Raw genomic sequence first — 21,417 nt, 5'->3', positions numbered from 1 at the left:
TTGCCCAACCACTCCATCAACCCCCCTCCCCATTCTGAGCTGCTACCACATTTGCTCAAGCATATCTGGCCTGCATCTGAACCTGATCCCATAGCCTGCAACTTCTTCCCTTGGAAACAACAGATATGACTGGGGAAATACTGTGGTACCAGGGGGAACCAATTCCCTCTGCAACACCTGGTTCTGTTTAGGACAAATTGCTCATCTGTCAAGCACAGCTGACTCAGAGAACTAGCAGCTTAGTCAAAATGTTGTACAACCCACTCGAAGAAGGTGACTCTAATATTGCCAGTGACAATACAAAGCAAGCACGGGGGGCAGGGGACGGGACCCACAAGGGCACGAGGTCTAGTCTAATTACCTGAAATTATTGCATCCCAGAACAACTCCCACAATGTTCTTGCCAATGTCATGCACGTCACCTTTCACAGTAGCTAAAACAATTGTGCCATGGTAGGGGTCCTGCAAGAGTTAAAACAAAATCTGCAGGATTTATGAATATTTCCCATCTGAGCAACCTGCACAGTATAAATGGCTGGTTTATTGAAGCAGCTGTTATTACCAGCTTTTTTAAAGGCAGAAACAAATATTTATGAATCACATAGCATAGTTGTTTTTTTTGTATACAAATATATGTCTTCCTTATGGGCTTCTCATAGGCATCTATTCTAGATGGCCACTCCATCAACAGAATGCTGAACTAAGTAGGCCTTTGGTCTGATACAGCTATTACTGTACTATTACTGTACACATAACTTAACTAATCACAGGATGGAAGGCATAACAGAAAGAATGAGCATGGCTTCAACAAATAACCCATTTGGAGAGCTCCCTCATTGGTCACTGAAAATGTGTTCATTGAGGAGAAGTAGCTGCTAATACTTTATAGCATTCCTGTGGGGTCATCTACAGGGTTCCTTCTTTCTCTACTGTAATATCCGAGGGACAGCCAAGGATGTACCCTCCAGATGTTGTTGGCTACAACTCCCATGGCCCCCAACCATTGGCCTTGCTGGCTAGAGTTTATGCGAGTAGTCCCTACATCTGGAGAACACCGGCACTGACTACTTCTGATTTAGGCTTTCAAAAATCCAATGGTTGGGGGCACAGAGAGGGGTAGGAATTGGGAAGTTCTGACAATGTGGCTTATTTGCCCCATAATCCAGGATGTGCCTGAACCCTTTTTGTTGTGCATCCATTGTGCTTTCCAAATCTGTGCCTCTAGCCCAAGTTTTCTACATGGCTGAAACACACCTGGGCTCAAAACAAACAGATCTGGAGCCATGATGTGCAATCTTGGCCTTCAAAATATTTTACATCACATATAATCTTTAATAAACAAAGAACAGCAACAACAACAGCAACCACAACAATAATCTTTGATGCCTGAGAAACATTGTATTTACTACAATGATTAATCTCCTCTGTCTTCCTAAAATGTAGAGGTTTGGGGAGAATTGAACATTCGAGACTATGCCAAGTGACTGCACCATCCAGGATCATTCTGCACTGTATTCATGAACATTCAAAAGCCTGCACAGCTGGGGCAGAAAGGCACATTCATTTAATCAAGCTGAAAGAAAACAAGTAAGTATAGTGGACTGGTCCAGCAATGATTGCAGATCTAATTGGTGATGGAAATCCTACAAACAAACAGGAACGAAGTGCTGAAGGAGAAGGGGGGAAATCACCCAACCGCAGACAGTGCTGCAATGTGGACCAGGACATGCGTTTGATTTAAAGATGTCTTCTACGTAAAAACAAGACCATTTCAAGCATTAAATGAATTGGAGCATTCTAATACTGGGCAGAGAACCAAATAGCTTTCCTTTTCGATCCTGGCACAAGCCTGCAGGCACAGCCATTCATTCTAAAACATAATAACCAGTGCTCTGTATTTGCTGATGTTCTGGCACTACGGTTACTGCTCTGGGGGTAACTGCACTCCAGAGAGAAGCCATGCCAGCAGATATGTATATTATTTTAATGCAGGACAGCAGTGTTTTCTCATTGTTAATGCACACCATTTAGGGGCTAACAGAAAATCTCTCTCTTATTGTTTGCTAGCAATAGCATCCAGAATTTTCTGTAGCACCAACCAAGCAATAATACAGGATTGGCCAAATTCTGTAAACATATACAATTTCCCCATTTAAATACCAATATGCCTATAAGATAAAGACACACACCCCTGTAGAACTCCTAAGCTAGCTATCGATTGTTTTAAATGTTTCCCAAAGCCTTTTTCTTTTTGGTCTTAGCTCATTCTGGTTTCTTACCCAAATGTCAAAGACAGCATAACTGTCTCAGTTTGTTCCCAAATCCAATACAACCTTCACAACAATTGGAACTACAAGAACAATTGCTGTCATTTAATTTTCACGCTTGTTAGGAATGAAAAATCCTGCTATAGCAACAATCCTCAGGTTCTTTCGAGCCCTATGATTATTTCCAATATGGGAGCAACTAAACACCAGTTTGACATATGCTTCCCAAGGAGTCACAGATCTGTAGGTAAAAACAGGAGGCGTTCCATTCTGGAGAGCATTTCACCATGTTGCTGTCATGTGATCAGTCTCCTCTTGGGAATCAACCTCAAGGGGGGGAAATGGTGCCAGTCCAAGGCAGATGAAGCTGTGCAAATGGCTCGGCCCTTGTGGTGCCAAAAAGCACCCTCCCCACAGTAATTTTTCAGCTTAAAAACAAACAATTGTGCTGTGTGTGTGTGTGTGTGTGTGTTTAATAAATCAGCCTCTTGTAAATTGGTGAATGTGCAATCGTACAAATAGCTCTTCAAAACAACATACGCCATAAAAAGGCAGACACCAACCAGAAGCATAGGAGAACAGGCAAAACGGACAAGGAGATCAGGTTTTGCTATGGGAGGTGTGTGTAGCATTTGAAGAGGAAAGATGGAGGGAAGCTGGGCTCACCCCACTGAGACAAAAAGCCATGCTTTTATATCAGTCTGCACACGCTCCAAGGTATTTGGTGAAAGTGCATGCAATGTCTAGGACAATTAGGTGCAGAGTTTATCATGATGGATCTCTGTGCAGCATTGGCTACCGTTACTTACTGGGCATCTGTTTTTACTGAGGAAAGTGTCAAAAGGCAACTTTTATATGTTACAACCAACCACTTGTTTCCAAAAGCAAATCTACTTGTCTGTTTTAAGAAGAAGAAGAGTTTGGATTTGATATCCCGCCTTTCACTCCCCTTCAGGAGTCTCAAAGCGGCTAACATTCTTCTTTCCCTTCCTCCCCCACAACAAACACTCTGTGAGGTGAGTGGGGCTGAGAGACTTCAAAGAAGTGTGATTGGCCCAAGGTCACCCAGCAGCTGCATGTGGAGGAGCGGAGACATGAACCCGGTTCCCCAGATTACGAGACTACCGCTCTTAACCACTACACCACACTGGCTCTCTGTGATTTACAGTGATTGCTGCAACCAGCATTATATGAATACATGCCTCACAATAAACTTTGCTATAACCTGCAAGGCTCTAACACAACCATGGAAAAAATTCATTAAAGAGAACCAAACAATGTAGTGTGCAAACTTGCCTCTTCTTCTGTGGAACCTGACAATGCACGCATTTCCTCTCTTTCCTTTTCCATGAAGGGAATCAGATGACCAACAGCCTTCTTCATAACACGAGCAGATTTGATAACCTGGATGCCCAGATTCAAGGGAAGAACCAATTACAGCTATGTGTTTAGCTAAGAGTTCATTTTTAAAACAACAACCACCTCGATCCATCATGCAAATTAAACCGGACTATCAATAACCTCCAATTAAAAACACACTTTAGTATCTTCCCTATTCTCTACTGCCTAGATACTCCTGCACTGATCATATTAACATGCCTCCATGCTGCTTAGCCCATTCACAGATCCATCTCTACGGGCTTGTTCAATCATTTGTGTTGGGCTGTTGGCCAAGAAATGTGAATCAATATCTGGATTAATGGAGTGCCACTGGACAACTGTCTGCAAATGTAAGGAGAGCCCACATCAGCTAAACTGGCCCTACTGTGAGGCACAAGTGCTTTTGAGGAACTTGTAGATGAAACTAGAAATAAATAAACAAAAAATAAATAAACAACTCTGTGAACACATTACCACCATACTAAGAGTGAATACCAAGAAAAGGAATAGACAAATTAAAAGAATTATGTTGCAGGCTGGCCTGCCAACATATAGTAGTGGATTACAGCATATCCAGAAAGCTACTAGTCTAGAAGGAATTGTTGCTCATCCTGGAAGGCTGAATATAGGAATGCCCGTAGCTATTAGGGAAGATGAAAACAGCATCCATTTCACTGTTTAGGGTATGCCTAGCTTCTTGAACTGTGGAATGGTGGAGGGACCATTGATCAGTGGTATAGCACACTCTTTGCATGCAGGAGATGCCAAGTTCATTCTCTGGCATCTCTAGTTAAAATGGGCTCAGTTAGCAGGTGACAGGAGAGTCACTGCCAGAAATATAGACAATGCTGTTTTGTTTTACTGCTCCACCCTGGGAGCCACCCAGAGTGGCTGGGGAAACCCAACTAGATGGGTGGGATATAAATAATTCAATTCAATTCAATCAGTGCTTTTTTCTAGGGGGAAACAGGGATACGCATACCCCTAAACATTTTGTGAATCTAAGTTTGGCCTCGTTGAGGGGCAATACAGTGGTACCTTGGGTTAAGAACTTAATTCATTCTGGAGGTCTGTTCTTAACCTGAAACTGTTCTTAACCTGAAGCACCACTTTAGCTAATGGGGCCTCCTGCTGCCGCCACGCAGCCGCCGCGTGATTTCTGTTCTCATCCTGAAGCAAAGTTCTTAACCCGAGGTACTATTTCTGGGTTAGCGGAGTCTGTAACCTGAAACGTATATAACCCAAGGTACCACTGTATTTCAATATGAGTAGGAAAATGCGACTATCCATAAACATTTTTTAAAGAAAATAAGCACTGAATACAATACAATGCAATACAATACTAATACTGATACTAATGATGATGATGTAGTCTGATCTGGTATAAAACAACTTCTGTGTTCTACTGGTACAATTCAGATGAAGCCACTGTCTGAGGCACACCCTAGGTGGAAAAGGCTATTGGTCTGGTAATTAAATTATCTATAAATCATTCATTTTCACAGATAAGTTATTAATGGTTAATAGAAAATTCTCATCATTCTTCTTTACCTGTGGTAGAAACATCTTGCCAGCTCCAAAAAGATCACCAACTGTTTTCATGCCATTCATCAGAGGCCCCTCAATTATATTCAGAGGTCTGGGATACTTTTCTTTGTTTAATCTAGCTTCTTCTGTGTCTTCAATCACATACTTCTCAATACCCTGGGGGCGGGGAGAGAGAGAGACATAGTATTAGTGTGCTCATGCACTGCTAAAATAAGCATAATCATATTACATTAACCAGAGTGGGGAGCTGAAGAGTCTCCAAAAAACGAGGAAAGGACAGGGAAAGCAGAGAGAGGAAAGTCTCCCTCCTCTTTATCTACAGCTGCTTTTTTTGCTGGAAGTCTGCAGGGGGAAGGACTGGGTCTTCACCAGCAGACAAAAACACAGCCCACCTCTATGAAGGAGCGTTACAGAGCGTCACATGGCAGAGAACAAATATAAAGTCAAAGAAAGTCATCAACGAGTAAAACAAATCAGCAACAGAAACCAAACATTATACAAGCAACATCAAATCAAGTTGAAAGCAGCAGAAAACTTTTTCAGGAGTGAGTCTGACAAAACAGGAAATGAGAAGGCCACTCATAGGTATCCCAGGAGCAAGGTGGCCCTGTTCTTAATTGCCTCGGTTCAAAAGCAAGGGAGCACTTCAAGCAAGGCTTCTGAAGGAAGTTTTAAAGAGTGACAGATGGTTCTTCAGTTCTTCTGCTGATACCACATCCCTCTTCACACTTGTAGCCAGAGGTACGCCCAGTAAGGCCAAGTGGGGAAAAAACCAGTTAAGCCAAAATGAGCTTAGTCGGTTGCTTTCAACCTCAGTTTAAAATCTGTACCACTTTCTCTCCTCCTTGAGCATAAGTCTAGATTGATATTTAAGATAATTAAAAATAAAGTTGGGAAATTAGATTTTTGTTATTATAATAATAAATGACTTCTTTAAAAAAGAAAGACAGACATCTGTTACACCTTTGGTGATTTTTCTCATAGACTGATTTATGTTTTAATATCAGCTTTTCATTTTATATGTTATATAGCAAGAGTTGACTTGCGGCTGATACAGCCTTAGAATAACATAATCTGCAAAAACACCCATGGTAGGAGTCAGTAATCAATACATTTACAATCACCATGATTGTAAGTTGTTGCAAGGTTATCTCAGGTGAGCAGATTTTCCAGATTTCATTACCTGTGAATTACAAGGTTGTGTGTCTTGGAAAGCTGGCTTGTGCAGTTTTGTAACGTTGTGAAGTACATGGGTTGCATCTAACATTAGTTCTGCACAGAATGGACCCACTGAAATTAACGGACATGACTAACTCAGGTCTTTTAATTTCAGTGGATCTATCATAGTGTAACTTGGTACAACCCTATGTCTGTAAGAAGTGGCTAATACTCACTCATTTCCATTCATTAAGTCCTGCCAAACACGTTTCTACCTGAATTCTATCTGTATTCCTCCTTCCATCACAAAGAAATCCTGGGAGGATTTAAGTTGGACAGGCTAAGAATATTACACTGACACCTTCCAACAACCTTCTCCTCAAATCATTCTTCAATCAAGGAAATCTACTCTTTAGAGGTTCAAAGTGCTTGGTAATAAGGAAGTATACAAAATTATAATTTAAGTAGAGTCTGTTTGAAGAGAACAGACACTGGCTTTGATATGGAAAAACACATAAAAAATCACCTTGACAAGGGCATACTCCAGTCTTTCCTCCACAGAGCCATTTCTCCATTCATCTGTCTGTACCACTTTCTTTCCTCCTTGAGCATGAGTCTGGATTGATATTTAAGGTAATTAAAAATAAAGTTGGGAAATTAGATTTTTGTTGTTGTGATAATAATAAATAATAATAATAATAATAATAATAATAATAATAATAATAATAATAAATGACTTCTTTTAAAAAGAAAAAGAAAAACTTGAAAGCATTTGCCATTTCGAATCATACAACTTGAATCCCCTCTCAAGTGGAGACTTCTGGCTCAAGAAACGTTACAAACTAAAAGTCTTTTTTTCCAGCATTCCAGATACCTTCTGTAGATGGAAGGCTGATTGGGTGAGGACTTAAGTAGGTGGTGAATGTGCAGTCTTTCATACATTGTTAAATTACAACTCACATCATCCCTGATCATTTGTATGCCATCTTAGCTGTGAGTCCTAGTAGACCTGCTCCCTGCCTTGCGCATCTTTTTCCACCTAGCCCAGGAGGGTGGGGTCCTGACTGACTCCAACTACAAAAACTGAGGCTGCCGAACAAGATTCTTGGGCTGACTACTTTTGTTACTGTTTGCAGTTACCTAATTCTTTTCATGCTGTAAGCCACCTTGAGCATGGCTTGAGCTATGGAAAGGGAGCATACAAATAAAATGATTGATTGTATTTTCATTCAAATGAATCTCAAAGCGGCTTACAAACAAAATAACAACAACATTCTAGAACCTAAAAGATCATAAGTACAGCTGAAAACATATAAAATAATTAACAAATCATCTGTAAAACAATTATAAAACACTATTAACAAAGCAGCAACTAAAACAATAAGCTAAACATCACAACTACAGCAAAAGTCATATGATATTATTAACTAAAGAATGCAGCATTTACAACCCATAAAACAATATTAACATTAGCTAAATACCAACTAAAAAAACCAAGCTAAGCACTGTTTAGTTCATACACACTCCAAGTCCCTAAGACTCATAATAGTTCACTCTATTCCATTCATTGGCTCTGCCCCTGCATGCATTCAGGATAAGGGCTGAAGTGCATACAAACTATACAGTGGTACCTCAGGTTAAGTACTTAATTCGTTCCGGAGGTCCGTACTTAACCTGAAACTATTCTTAACATGAAGCACCACTTTAGCTAATGGGGCTTCCTGCTGCCGCCGCGCCGCTGGAGCCCGATTTCTGTTCTTATCCTGAAGCAAAGTTCTTAACCTGAAGCACTATTTCTGGCTTAGTGGAGTGTGTAACCTGAAGCGTATGTAACCTGAAGCGTATGTAACCCGAGGTACCACTGTATATGCAAGTCTCCATCTGGATGACTGAGAAGGCTCAGAATACGAGTATTCCTGATCACATGCTCAGAGCCAAGGTGCGTAGAGCAGCAAGGAGGAACCTCCAGCCTAGGGGCCAGATCTGGCCTACCAGCCCTCTCCATACGGCTTGCTAGGCCTCTGCTGTCATGCTGTGCCTATTTTGATCCTGAATAAAGCCTTTTCTCTGTGCGTGCTGAAAAAAGACTTCCCTTTCCCAACACCAAAGAGAAAATGCTGCAAATCTGGCTATGTAGGAACCCTCTTGCATGCTCAATTTGCTTAAATGAGAGAAAGAGAACGAGGTGTGCATGTCTGAAAATGTGATGCACGTGAGTGAGAGAGAGGGAGAGGGAATGTGATATCTGTTTATGTGAGAAAGGATTGCATGTTCTGGCTGTGCCCACTTTGTGTTCGAGCACCACCCACTTTGAGCATGTTGTTTCTGACTATTTCCTCTCAAGGAAATGTGACCCTCAGGAAGGTAAAAGGCTTCCCACTCCTAGCATACGGACCCTTTCAGACCTTGCACTGAATGTGTGTGGAGGGTTGGGATCAGCAGGCGAATTATTCAGTTGCCTTATGTGGCTCTCCTATACCTGACACCTGAACAGATGATTCACACACACACACACACACACACACACACACACACACACACACCAGCCAGACACTGGGAAACCTGGATCCCTGCCTTCCAGCCGCTAACTTGTGCTCAGGATATTTTAATGTAGATGTTTTTGAACGCATGTAAACAGACAAGGCTAAAGATTGCTTTACACTAACCATTTGAAGGTATTTCCTTCTGAAGAGGCAAGACATCGAACCATAAGTGGCTCATCAATAGAAAAAGAGATGCCTCAAGGATTGAAATTTTGGATTTTTATTTCTGGGAAGTTAATTTAAATTAACTTTATCCCTGGCCAACCTAACAATTTTATTTCATTAACCTAACAAATTAATTTGGCTTTGCTACAGTTCCTGTTGGCTATAGTTTATGTTCTGTCACGTAATGGATCACTAATGAATCAAAGTCTGTACTTCATCAGCTTAAGAAAGCACCTCATTCTAAATCCCCTTCAACCTCGCATTACCTAAGGCACCTTCAGAGAGAAGCCAGGGAACTTTGGGAGGCTGTTTGGTGCCAGCAAGTACTTCAAACGGGGTGTTGGGGGGAGGCAGGGTACAAGAGAGGGGTATAACCTGTTGTGGCCAGATGGGCCCACGATGACACTCCTCATGGGGGAGTTGCTCCAACCCCCTTAATCACCCTGGTTGCTTGTTGTGAGCCTTTCAAGTTCTGTAATACCCATTACGAGGTGAGGCGAACAGAACGTACACAGTATGCCAAGTGAGGTCCCAACATACTGTAATGCATTATGGTATCAGCCGTTTTATTTTCAATAAGTTTCCTATTTATCCCTAACATGGACGTTTGTGTTTTCACAGCTGCCACACACTGGGTCAACATCTCCATTGAGCTATTCACCGCAACTCCCAAAGCCTCATTGCTGGGCCAGTCATTGCCACTCCAGAGCCCATTAACATATATATTAGAAATCTCTATCAGCCCTCTTAGGCTGGACTGAGGGGAACTGAAACTGTTCCCCTTATAGCCGGCAGAAATTAGGGTCTTTATAGTGTCCAAAACTCCAGGCACATCTCTAACAGGAGAAAAAGCAGCTTGGAAGAAGTCTGAGCTGTTTTCTCATTAAATAGGCTGGGGTTTACCAGCAGTAATTTTATTCCCTCCTTTGAGAGCTTCTAATCATAATTATTCTTGCCTTGGGGGGGAAATGCTCATTTAACAAGGTACAAAATATTTACATCAAAACACACGTTCAGAAGAATCCTATGGTATAGTCTTCCTGAGTCTATACCACTTGAGAATGATGTGGGGAAATTGCATGACTGAATGCTCAAAACCTCCCTGCCTGTGGGTAGCTATACTATCAAGGAAACAGATACTAGTTTAGAAAGTTAGAAGAAAAAGGCATAGTATTACTTAGGGTAATATTCAAATCATACTTGCACACACACACACACACACACACACACACACACACACACACAGCATTCTGAAATTGTATTGTCACTATGGGCTAGACATTGAGATTCTTCAGAATGTGTACCTTGGTTCTTAATAACATTGAATGTACTATAAACAAGCATGTATACACTTGCATATTAAAACAGAATGCTTTAATATAACAACAGTGAGCACAGAACACAGAGACTGCATAACTATCAAATATGGTTTTCTCTAGGTATTTCTTGCTATGCTTATATCTCGCTCTTCCTTTGGAAAAATTTCCACAGGGCTGCCAGACAACTTTCCCTCCAGGCTCAGACCTGCTTATCTTTGACATATAACATTATCATGTGCCCTCAGAATATTCCCTCCACCCCCACCTCCCAAAGTTATTTTGCATCTTGGCAGAAAAAATGCACCACTCACCAAGGAAGACAAATACATAAAGCATTTTTTTAAATCCCCAAGGTTCAATGTTTGAATGCCACAGCTTGCATTTTAAAAAAAGAAAGCAGGCAAAATATAAAAATTACCTGGGCGTAACGCAGAAGCTTCTCTGTGGCCTCTGGATCCTTATTCCAAATCAAATCTTCACACAACTGCAACAGCTCCTTGTGGATATCATCATACACAGGCAAGTTTCCCGCATTCACAATCCCCATGTCCAATCCATACTGACGATACAGGAATAGGAGAGGGAAGATAATGAACACTACAAGATATGCATTCTGATCAGAAGCTGTTTTGTCAAAATGCTCACATTACCTTAATGGCATGGTACAGAAAAACTCCATGCATCGCTTCTCGAATAGCTTCCATTCCCCGAAAGGAAAAAGACAGATTGGAAAGGCCTCCACTTATTTTGGCTCCAGGCAGAGTTTCCTGACGACAATAGGATAAGCAGCAAGCTCATGATAAAAACCTATTTTCATATCAGAGGCCTAAGGGCCATCAGTGAATTAATGAAGCACATCTTTGTGGTCTAAAGGACAGTAAGCTACCCAGGCACACAGCAGTGTCTGGGCACCATAGAAACAGCAGGTGAAAAACAGCTATCACTCCAGGCAAGATTTCTCTCAAAACATAGTCTATCCCACATTCAAGGCTGTGCGTTGTCCCACTTGGATTATTTTAACATTCTATTTGCTATTCCTCATGGATAAGGTGTGAAAATCATGGAAAACAGGAGCTGGTCAGTCTACAGATTACCGTAGATAACTTGCTCATTTATTTCCCTTAAGTTAACCTTACATTCATTAAACTAAGGAATTTCACCTCTGACTTTAAATGGCCATATTAGAGCCAGGTGTATCTGCATGACTATGAGAAATATTAATCCAGTAGATAGAAGACTGTAACTAGACAGTGGAAATATGAGTTAAGAGTCCCATCTCAAGGCTCCTTCACTACAAAATTCCTAAGATGATTAATTCACAGGCTGCAGAGACAGAGGGACAGAGATCCCAACATGCTATCATACACAGATGGAAATCACTGCACATGTGCCTGCAGAGGAGCTGCAATTAGCTTACTAGCACATGCAAACAAAGCTATTTATATGAACATTGACTCCTCACATGTTAAGTTACTGTGTGCGTTTATATTGCAAAGAATTTCTACCCAGCCATTGTTGCTTGTGAAGCACAAGCTGGCCAACCTGAGCTCCTTCAGAAGGAAGGGTGAGATAAATCAAATAAATAATAGTAACAGTGGTTGCCTTTTTGGGAGATCATACTCCTTTGTCCTATATCATGATCTATCAAATCATAATACTGGCCTACCTCACAGGGGTGGTGCAGAGATAAATAAAGGAATTCTTATCCTTGCTTTTACACACACACCCCAGCTTTAGAAAGAAGGTGGGTTATAAATCCACACCAATAAAGATGGTAATAGGTAATTACTATATTTTTGCCCTTTATTTACAGGTAACATACGCACACACAAATTTATAATCAAGTATTTGAAGGAGATCCTGTTCAGAGTACAATCAAACTAGAGACAGAATACACTGCAATAATGGAGCCTGTGCTAATTAAATGAGGCAGCTTTCACATAGCTTGTCAAAGACCTTTTGACTAATCTGCCAACATTTTGCTAAAATTGCCCCATTTAATTACTATAAGTATATTTACACTACAGATAATTGTCTGGGATATTTTTAGACTGATATATAATTTATAATATCTTTGCTATCCGAAGCAGGGCTGAGGAGCTAGTACAGTACAAAAAGAGCTGCATCATTCCACACAGGCCATTGCTTATTTTCTGGTGTGCTCCCCTTCTCCCTCCACCACAATACTAATACTAATAATAATAATAATAATAATAATAATAATAATAATCAAACCCCACCCCACCCCACCCTCCATTAAAGAACTCGCCAGACTCACTTTTATGGTTTTAGTCGCATTGATAAAGTTAATTGCATACAGATTGTGTTCCTCCATTCCAGTACCTATGGTAAGAATGTTGGGATCAAAAATGATATCGTTCGGATTAAAGCCCACTTTGTTCACTAGGAGGTTGTAGGCTCTGGTGCAGATCGCAATTTTTTCATCAGATTCAGTGGCCTGAAAAAGGGGGGGGGGACAAAAAGTGAGAAGGAAAGGCAAGTTTCCTGTCTGCAAGGTTTGACCAGTGAATCTCATATTTTCCATGAGTTACACCAAGGCACCAATGAGCTTATTATCTGAGTGGATGATTATTCTGTTAGTTCCTCATTTCCTGTTGGTTTGATTCCCAGATGGCATACATACCATATATTTAAAGCTCATCACTTCCCCCACTTTCCTGGGAAATGCAGTTTGTTAAGGGTGCTGAGAATTGCAGCTCTGTGAGGAGTAAATGACAGTTCAAATATTTTTCGGGGGAAAGACATGCTCTTTCAGTGTGCAGTAAATGTGTGATGTGTATGCTGCCCCCCCACCCCCCGCTCCTTTACTACTCCGGATTCTGGATATAACAAAAATATTTTGGGACCTTCCTCAAAGCCAGTAAGGTATGTTCAAGTGGTACTGACCTGACCCACTTCATCAAAAGCCATAACCACCACAGCTGCTCCATATCTCTTTATCTTTCTCGCTTTTGCCAGGAAGTCTTCTTCGCCTTCCTTCAAACTGATGCTATTCACTATGCATTTACCTTGGCAGCACTTCAACCCAGCCTCTATCACTGCGAAATTTGAAGAATCGATACAGAGTGGCACCTGATACCGGGGAGTGCAAATTGACAAGTTAGCATAGCTAAGTAGCTACTTTTTTCTTTGTCAACAACTAAAACATCAACAGGAAAATGTCACAACAGTGTTGATGTTTTCTAACCTGTTATGTAGTTATGCATATAAAAATAATGTTAAAAATCCAAAGTTAAAAGAAACACGAAGGAACTTGCAAGCAACTGCCAACAGTGTGGTTTATCATCCCACTTTGTTTCCCCTAAACCAGGGGTCTGCAACCCGCGGCTCCGGAGCCGCATGTGGCTCTTTTACACCTTTGCCGCGGCTCCGGGGCGGATACTAGCGAGGGGAGGAGGCGCATTGTGCGCCCCGACACTCCCCACTGTGGCGGGCGCTATACTGGCTGTGACGTCGCATGGGGGCGGTGTGTGCGTTAGTCACGCACCGTCCCGACGTCACCTTCCCGCCAGCTGTCAGATTAAGGTAAGAAACAATATATGCAGTGTTATATTTGTTTTAAATGTCGCAATGGTTTGGTGGCTCCCAGTTTTTTTTTCTTCGGAAACGGGTCCAAGTGGCTCTTTTTGTCTTAAAGGTTGCAGACCCCTGCCCTAAACCATAGATCAGACTAGCTAGAGTTTCAGGTTTGAATATAACACTTTGCTTTTCATTTATGTAGTACCTTGGATCCCGAATGCCTTGCAAGTCGAACGTTTTGGCTCCTGAACACCACAAACCCGGAAGTGAGTGTTCCAGTTTGCAAACGTTCTTTGGAACCCGAACGTCTGATGGGGCTTCCGATTGGCTGCAGGAGGTTCTTGCAGCCAGTGAGAAGCCACACTTTGGTTTCTGAACGTTTTGGAGGTTGAACAGATTTCCGGAACGAATTCTGTTCAACTTCCTAGGTACGACTGAATCTTCATGGTGAGCCATCTGCATTTCAAACTGTTGCAGTCCTTCAAAAGAAGAAAAGCAATAATCCTCCTCACCATTAATAACCCAGCACTTTGAAATGTTTCCTTGCAATACGGCAGCTGTTTTTCTGCATGGGCTCATCCCACAGCATTACTGCAACATTTAAGTACTCTGCATCACCACATGAGCAGAGCGAATTGCACAGGCTCTGACCACACCATGGTCACCTTGCTAGGATCAGGGGTAACGTTTGAGTGGTTGAGAACCCTTGTACATCTTGGTGGGACCTCTAGCATTACTGCAGTGCCATAGGATGAACTTTCAGGAAAGTGGCAAGTCAGTAGAAACGCAGTCACTAAATACTGTCTGTAGAATTAAAAGATTATTCCTAATACTGTGTACGCCCCTCCCCCAATCTGCAGCTCTATCTGAAAGAACATCTGTTTTAATCTGACATCAGAAGTTGTGCATACAACCTTGGCAATGTCAGGTTCTGAAGCAATGAAGTTGCAGAATCTGGCCATAGCACATGGCCCATCTAGCATCCCGTCGTCCATATTGAGATCCAAAATTTGAGCTCCCATCTCAACCTGGGCCTTGGCTACACTCAGGGCATCCTAAAAAGGGATCACAAAATATATATATATATTTGTAAAAAATATAGTAAATGCCTAAGTTGGGCCTAGCATTAGCGAGTCCTTTTTATATTCCTCTTTGTTGGTGATCATCTCCAATTCTGAATTACATCAAACAGCTCCCCACTCCCTTAAAACAAAACATTAATATAAACATCTCCCATCCTCTCTTGTCTTACGCAGATTCCTCTTCTCTTTGTTAAGGGTTTGGCTTCACACAGCATATTGGACTGAAATTAGTTTCTTGGGCCGAAACAGAGCCCCATTTGCACATAACCATAGGAGTTTGGAAGCTTCTTTCCTGCAACTTATTCCCACACTGCCCTAGTAATGTATCAATTCAGAAACCCTGCAGGCAGAAGCAACAGTGTGGAACCTGTGTGGAAGTCAGGAATTCATGACTCCACTTCTCTCTTTCAGCTGTCCAAGCACAGCTGAAGAAATTCAAATGCTTGAGCACTGTGATGCCTATTAACAAAAATGCTTCCATGCTAGGCCTTTCACCTTTACAAGAGAAGTGCCTCGACACTTTTTTTCATGCTGAACCAAATTAGTACACTTCCACCAACTGCATGGAAAAAAAGTTCCCTGCCAATAACTTATCTACTACAGACTGAATATGCAAACTCTTAAAATATGGTAAGTCAGAGACAAACTAAGTTGAATGCTTACTTCATAATTGCCGGCCATGATGAGTTTGGCAAACCTCCGTGATCCTGCAACATTGCAGCGTTCACCAATGTTCACAAAGTTGGTGTACTGCCCAATCCTGAAGGGTTCCAAGCCTTGAAAGGAAAAAACAACGACAACAATCAACACAGGTTAAAAAGCAGAACATACAACCTACTCTCAATTCACATAAAGCCCCTGTATAGCAGATGTAGCTCATATGCAAAGCCTAATGAGCTATGCTTTAGATTTACAAGAATATACAGGCAACTCCCATTTTCCGAGTGTTTGATGCACATGCAACCATGCACATGCATGCTGTGTTGAGCACCAGAAGAGGGTGGAACAGGGCAGGCTGACACATGCATGGTGACCCAGAATGTAACCCGCACATGAACGGAGGGTTGCCTGAACTCTTCTTTATATTTATGCGACTAATGAAACAACTCTGTCCTCTACATGGATGGGGAAAAGCGCTTATTCCCCTTGCAACTACAGAACACAGTATGACTAGTGTACCAAAGTTTACTATTTATTGATAAAAAATACTTGTAATGTATTTTGATTTTTTTTAAATGAAATAGCGGTATACAACAGTTATATAAAGACCACATAAAAAGTTAAAATCACAGGTCATCTGCTAACTATTACAATGTTTTCATAATTGTCTGCATAACTTGGCAGCATAGAAAGGTTTTCAACAAATAGTTTGAAGACTGAAACAGAAGGTGCCTGTTGAATCGCTATCGACAAAGCACTCCACAGGACTGGGCCAATGGCAATTAGGGCTTCGGTTTTGTGCCAATATCAAATGAGCCTCTCCAACTCAGGGGTCAGAAAATGATGCTCCTACATGTGATCTCAGTGGTCAAGCTGGCATACAAGGGCTCAAGTGGTCCCTATGCTAAGCCCGGCTTGGTAGTAAATGGACAGCCAGAGTTGATGTTCTAACAATGCTGTTGCATGTTGTCAGCCATGTGCCCCCATCAGCAGTTTGGCTGCTGCATTCTGCACAAACAGCAGCTTCCAGAGTAGGTCCAAAGGCAGCCCCACATAGAGTGCATTGAACTAATCCAGCCTTAAGTTTACCAACCCATTGATTACAGTGGTCAGACATTATCTAACTACATCCATCCATCTCTCTCTCTTGGTTTTGTAAACCCTCTCAATTTAATAGCTAGTCTATAATGACATAAATGACATATGCATTCCCAGTAAAATATAGATATCTCAAGGTAAATCAGCAAATAGAGGCATTCTAAAATATACTTTAACAGAATGCAAATCAGGGCAGCTGGATACATCAGTCTTTCTCACCTGAGAGCAGCATGTAGCCTTCTGAAAAAGAGGAGGTAGGAATGCGAGGCTTGCATGTCTTTACTGCTTCAGCTATCGCCCTGCATTACAAAACAGCAAAACACAAAACATCATCATCATCATCATCATTTTTAATAACAGCAGCTCAGGGCTATACAAGTATGGATTATGTTCAACTGGAACATGTTAAGAGACCAATACATATTTGCTTATTGCAGTCCCCTCTCACTTCTCCTCTAAGGAGCTCACAGGAATGTACTAGATTGATAGATAGATAATGCAACTCTTAGTAAAAATAGTAATTAACATACTAACCTTTGAACACCACCCAAGAAATACTGAAGAGTGCCCAAAATTGCCTGTATAATTAATTTTCGTGACAAGAAGGCATTGCTTGCAATACCTGACATGCAGAAGTTAACTGCTCCAGATAAAATGATTATATAAGCTGGCTCTTAATCAGGCAGAAGTTATTAACAATGAAAAGCTATGTGCCCTGCATTAACACCCATTCTCTTCAGTTTTCCACCATATTTTAATTTTATTGACATCCTATGAGAATCCAGGCATACACAGTAATACAAAATGCTTGTGGTCACTTATGACCTCAAGTACTGCCTCACGTACTACCTCCCATTTCCTCATGAAGCCTTAAAATTCAGCTCCATCACTTTTTATTACAAGGGAAAGATGGCTAAACTCTTGCCATCAGGGAAGAAATAGAGAGGTTTTCCAATTAACTTTATAAGGAGATTGCTGAAAAACATTTTACCAAAGTAGCTATAGCTGAACAAATATTTAATTTAATTAACTTAATTAGCAGTGGTTTCATGCATCATTCAATCAACATTTTCTGCAATTGGCGCACAAGTCCTTTAAATCCCGAAGGGGAAAGAAAAAGATTGCTTAGCCTGAAGGACAATGAATGTAAATTTCCCCCAAATGGTTGTCACCACACATCTGCAGCCTGAAACTCCTGGTTCTGGAATATATCTGGGGGCTGTTCCTCTTCTTAGAACATGAATCACGAATGTGTGACCCTCCAGATGTTGTTGGGCTCCAACTCCTATCAGCCCCAGCCAGCATAACCAATGGTCAGCATTGTTGAGAGTTGTAGTCTAACAACATCTAGAGGGCCACACATTCCCTACCCCTAGATCCCTCATACGTTGATGATTTCCCCGGTCCACCCATCAGGTGGACTGCATGAAGAAACCTCAGTGCCTCATGAACCTCCACACAAATTCCAGATTAGCCCAGATCAGGGTAGACACAATGTACAACATTGATCAGAACCAAAGACATGGGCCAGTCCATCAGAAGATTCCTCTGCAAGAGGCCCCATGAAGGAACTTGCTGAGATACATAGTAGTTGCTGTCACCAACACACTTGGCGAATAGCCTTCCAAGGACATGCCTGCTAGCTGTGACTAGTCTCTCCAAGCCACCTTTTTATCAGGGCAACCACAAGGAATGCAGTGACTACTATTGACGAAGTGCTCAGCCAGGGATATCCCAAGGCTGATTTGCCCATAATAAACACACCATTGTGGTGGTTGCTATGTGAGGAAAACAGAATCAGCTTTCCTTCATTTTCCAGCAAACCTGGAATGTGTCTAGGACCCCTAAACTGTGCAGCAACCCACTACCCCACCCTCCAAACAGCTTCTTTGGTTGTCTGCATAGATGGCTGAAGGTGATGTTAATATATCAAGTTACCGGATATGCGCTGGAGTGGTTCCACAGCAGCCACCAACTATGTTCACCAAACCATCTAAGGCAAAATCCTGCAGATAAGGAAAAACAGTATTTCGATATAATTGAAGTAGGGGAGCTGGTGGGGATGAATTAACAGTAATATAAAAATAGCATGTCACATATTACTGGTATGAGCCCAATTAGTGCAGTAGGACCTTCAACTGATTCCTGCTAGCTAACAAGAATATAGCTGGAGCTGCCCACACAACCACATTTGGAAAGAATTTTCTCATCTTCACAGTTTCATTCACCCTTCCCCCCCCCCCCCCAGTGTGTGTTTGAAATATAAATCTATATGATTTCCGGGAAGCCTGCCTCAAGTTCTGCTTGCTTAAGAACTCTACTTCCTTCCTAGTCACCAATGTAGCACTTCAGGATTGGAGATGAATTACTACGCTGGCAACACTATCCTGAACCAAGTCACTCTTTTGCATAGGTACCTCCTTGTCTTTTACACAGCCCATATCCTTCAGCACAATCAAAGCAAAGCCCCACAATGCTATTATAAAGCAGCTGTCTGGGTCATGTGAGGCTCCTATAAACCGTTTCCATCTGTCCTTCTTGTGAGTCCACATGTCTACCAACATGTCTTCCGTAATCTGAGATCAACAGGGACAAACTTGAGATCCTGAGCCAGCAGCCCCATTCCATAAGGCTGCAATCCTATAAAATTTATTTACCTATGAGTAAGCCCCATCAAACACTATATTACTTACTTCTGAGTAGACAAATACAGGCTTTGATTTACATGCAAATATTTCCCCCCTCTACATTTGGAAGAAATACACACACAATAAATATTATCCCCTACCTTTAGGTGCTTGGCAGTCATTTCAGGTGTTTCATCATAACCACCAAAGGTGTTAGGAAGACCTGAAGAAATATAAGAAAGTGCTTGAACCTCACGTGATCTATACGTAACTTTTCACGTGATCTATAGGTAACTATAGGGGAGTTTTGTTTCCATTTATTATTTCAGCTGGATAATACAATTTATAATTTGCTCGATAACACACATCCATATGCATCTGGCACATCCATATACATAAATCTTGGGAAGTTTTTCTTCTGAGAGGTTTGGTAAAAGGTCTTAACTTCTAAAGCTTTGATCTGCTTAGAAAGAAAAAAAACATCACTGCAGCTGTAGTTTTCAATGGGATTAATGAGTATGTGCTACATTGCTAATAAATAAAAAACTCATTAGTCTTTTCTTAATTAGATTTTCCCAGGCAACAACCTGCCTTAGCTTTAAAATATTAGCTTTTCAAGGTTATTTATTATTTCCAGGTTTTCCCTCCCTTTCTTTCTAAAAACAAATGTCCTTTTTTACTAAAACATCAGCAAATGCATTAGCAGAATGGAGAAGCAGTTGTTTCAGTGTTTAAATGGTAGGCACCAATTTAAGTGTCATCCAAAGATTCATTCACATCTTTTTCCACAGAAAATGTTTGCTTACCGCAGAAAATAATAGCATGTAACCACTTATACATCAAAATTAGCGCTTCAAATTTCAAGCATACAGACTTCAGTGGAAGACATCACAATACCAAGGAAGCATTACAAGACCGGGCTCAAAATGTTTATTCATATCAACTCACCTAACCTACCATCAAGAGTTTTTATCAAGGTTCTTTTGATCATAAATCTGCCTCACTTGGAGGTTTAATATCTGTCATGAGCTTCTAGACCGAAGTCACTTCCATTCAGATACTGGCAAGGCGAAGTGGAAATAGGGTCCCTAATCTGAGCAACATTATACTCCATTTTCCAGTTCTGGCTGCTGACATCATACTCTCCAGTGCTCATACACACACAAACATAGAGAAACAAAGATCTTGGATAAACCATATACAAACTGGAGCCAGTATGGGGCAGACTATTTTAATACTGATTGTGCTACCTTGGATATTTTATAAAAAAGCAGGACATAAATCTTGGTTGGCTGATATATTAAAAAGAACCAGCGTGTCAAAATAGAACAGGCAAATCCACACAACCGTGAATTTCACTGGGGAACCACAAAAATGATAGACTACGCAGAATTGGACAGAATGACAGGAAGGATCCGAAACCGGCAAGATCAAAGATTCACAGAAGATTGGGAAAAAATTATTAAATATTTGCAAAAATTAAGTGATAATCAGATTACGTTTGTAAGTTTTAATGAAGCATTGTGATGGGAAATAAGTATTAAAATGGGATAAAGTTCACAGTAATAATATAAACAATAAAATAGAAATGTGTTTAAAGTTAAAATATGAAGGATTCGCAGACAAGTTGAGGGAAGTCGAAAAAAGAGAAATAAGATGTAGCTAAGATGCATGGAGTGTATAATTTTGTTTTGTATTTGAATATATATATATATATATATATATATATATATATATATATATAAAGAATTTCACTGGGGAACCTTGTGCCAGTCACGGTATCCCAGCCTAATCTACAGTGGATACAAGGGCAATGTATAGAAAATCCATTCATAAGTCCTAAATCACATCAGGTCTCTTCTGTAGAAGAAAATTCCTAGAGCTGCCCATCTATGCCCCTGAGCTTGTGTGCAATGCTTATTCAAAAGGATCCAGGATAGTTTTTATAAGGGGATGAACACACATGTAGTAGTGGTGGAAAAGGGGGGGGCATTCCATCAGTTCTGCTTTAAGACCAGCTTCTTCTGTCC

General features: G+C 41.1%; 1 protein-coding gene across 5 annotated transcripts in view; it reads right to left on the bottom strand.

Moving 5' to 3' along the window:
• MTR (5-methyltetrahydrofolate-homocysteine methyltransferase) overlaps positions 1–21,417 on the bottom strand; it is a 59,076-nt gene that overhangs the window by 16,556 nt on the left and 21,103 nt on the right. For all 5 annotated transcript variants that reach the window (XM_083496799.1, XM_083496803.1, XM_083496800.1 and 2 more), the window contains 13 exons: positions 19,549–19,610; positions 18,699–18,766; positions 16,980–17,059; positions 15,666–15,778; positions 14,835–14,975; positions 13,288–13,473; positions 12,659–12,838; positions 11,031–11,147; positions 10,799–10,939; positions 6,880–6,969; positions 5,199–5,351; positions 3,564–3,671; positions 362–462 (listed from right to left, as the gene is read on the bottom strand). In XM_083496799.1, the coding sequence (XP_083352925.1) occupies positions 362–462; positions 3,564–3,671; positions 5,199–5,351; positions 6,880–6,969; positions 10,799–10,939; positions 11,031–11,147; positions 12,659–12,838; positions 13,288–13,473; positions 14,835–14,975; positions 15,666–15,778; positions 16,980–17,059; positions 18,699–18,766; positions 19,549–19,610 (1,540 nt within the window). The remainder of the gene's footprint in view (positions 1–361; positions 463–3,563; positions 3,672–5,198; positions 5,352–6,879; positions 6,970–10,798; positions 10,940–11,030; positions 11,148–12,658; positions 12,839–13,287; positions 13,474–14,834; positions 14,976–15,665; positions 15,779–16,979; positions 17,060–18,698; positions 18,767–19,548; positions 19,611–21,417) is intronic.

The sequence above is a fragment of the Podarcis liolepis genome, assembly GCF_965112155.1.
Source record: "Podarcis liolepis genome assembly, chromosome: 3".
NCBI classification, from domain to species: Eukaryota; Metazoa; Chordata; class Lepidosauria; order Squamata; family Lacertidae; genus Podarcis; species Podarcis liolepis.
Note: the sequence above shows the minus strand (reverse complement) of the source record. Positions and strands in the feature narration are given on the sequence as shown.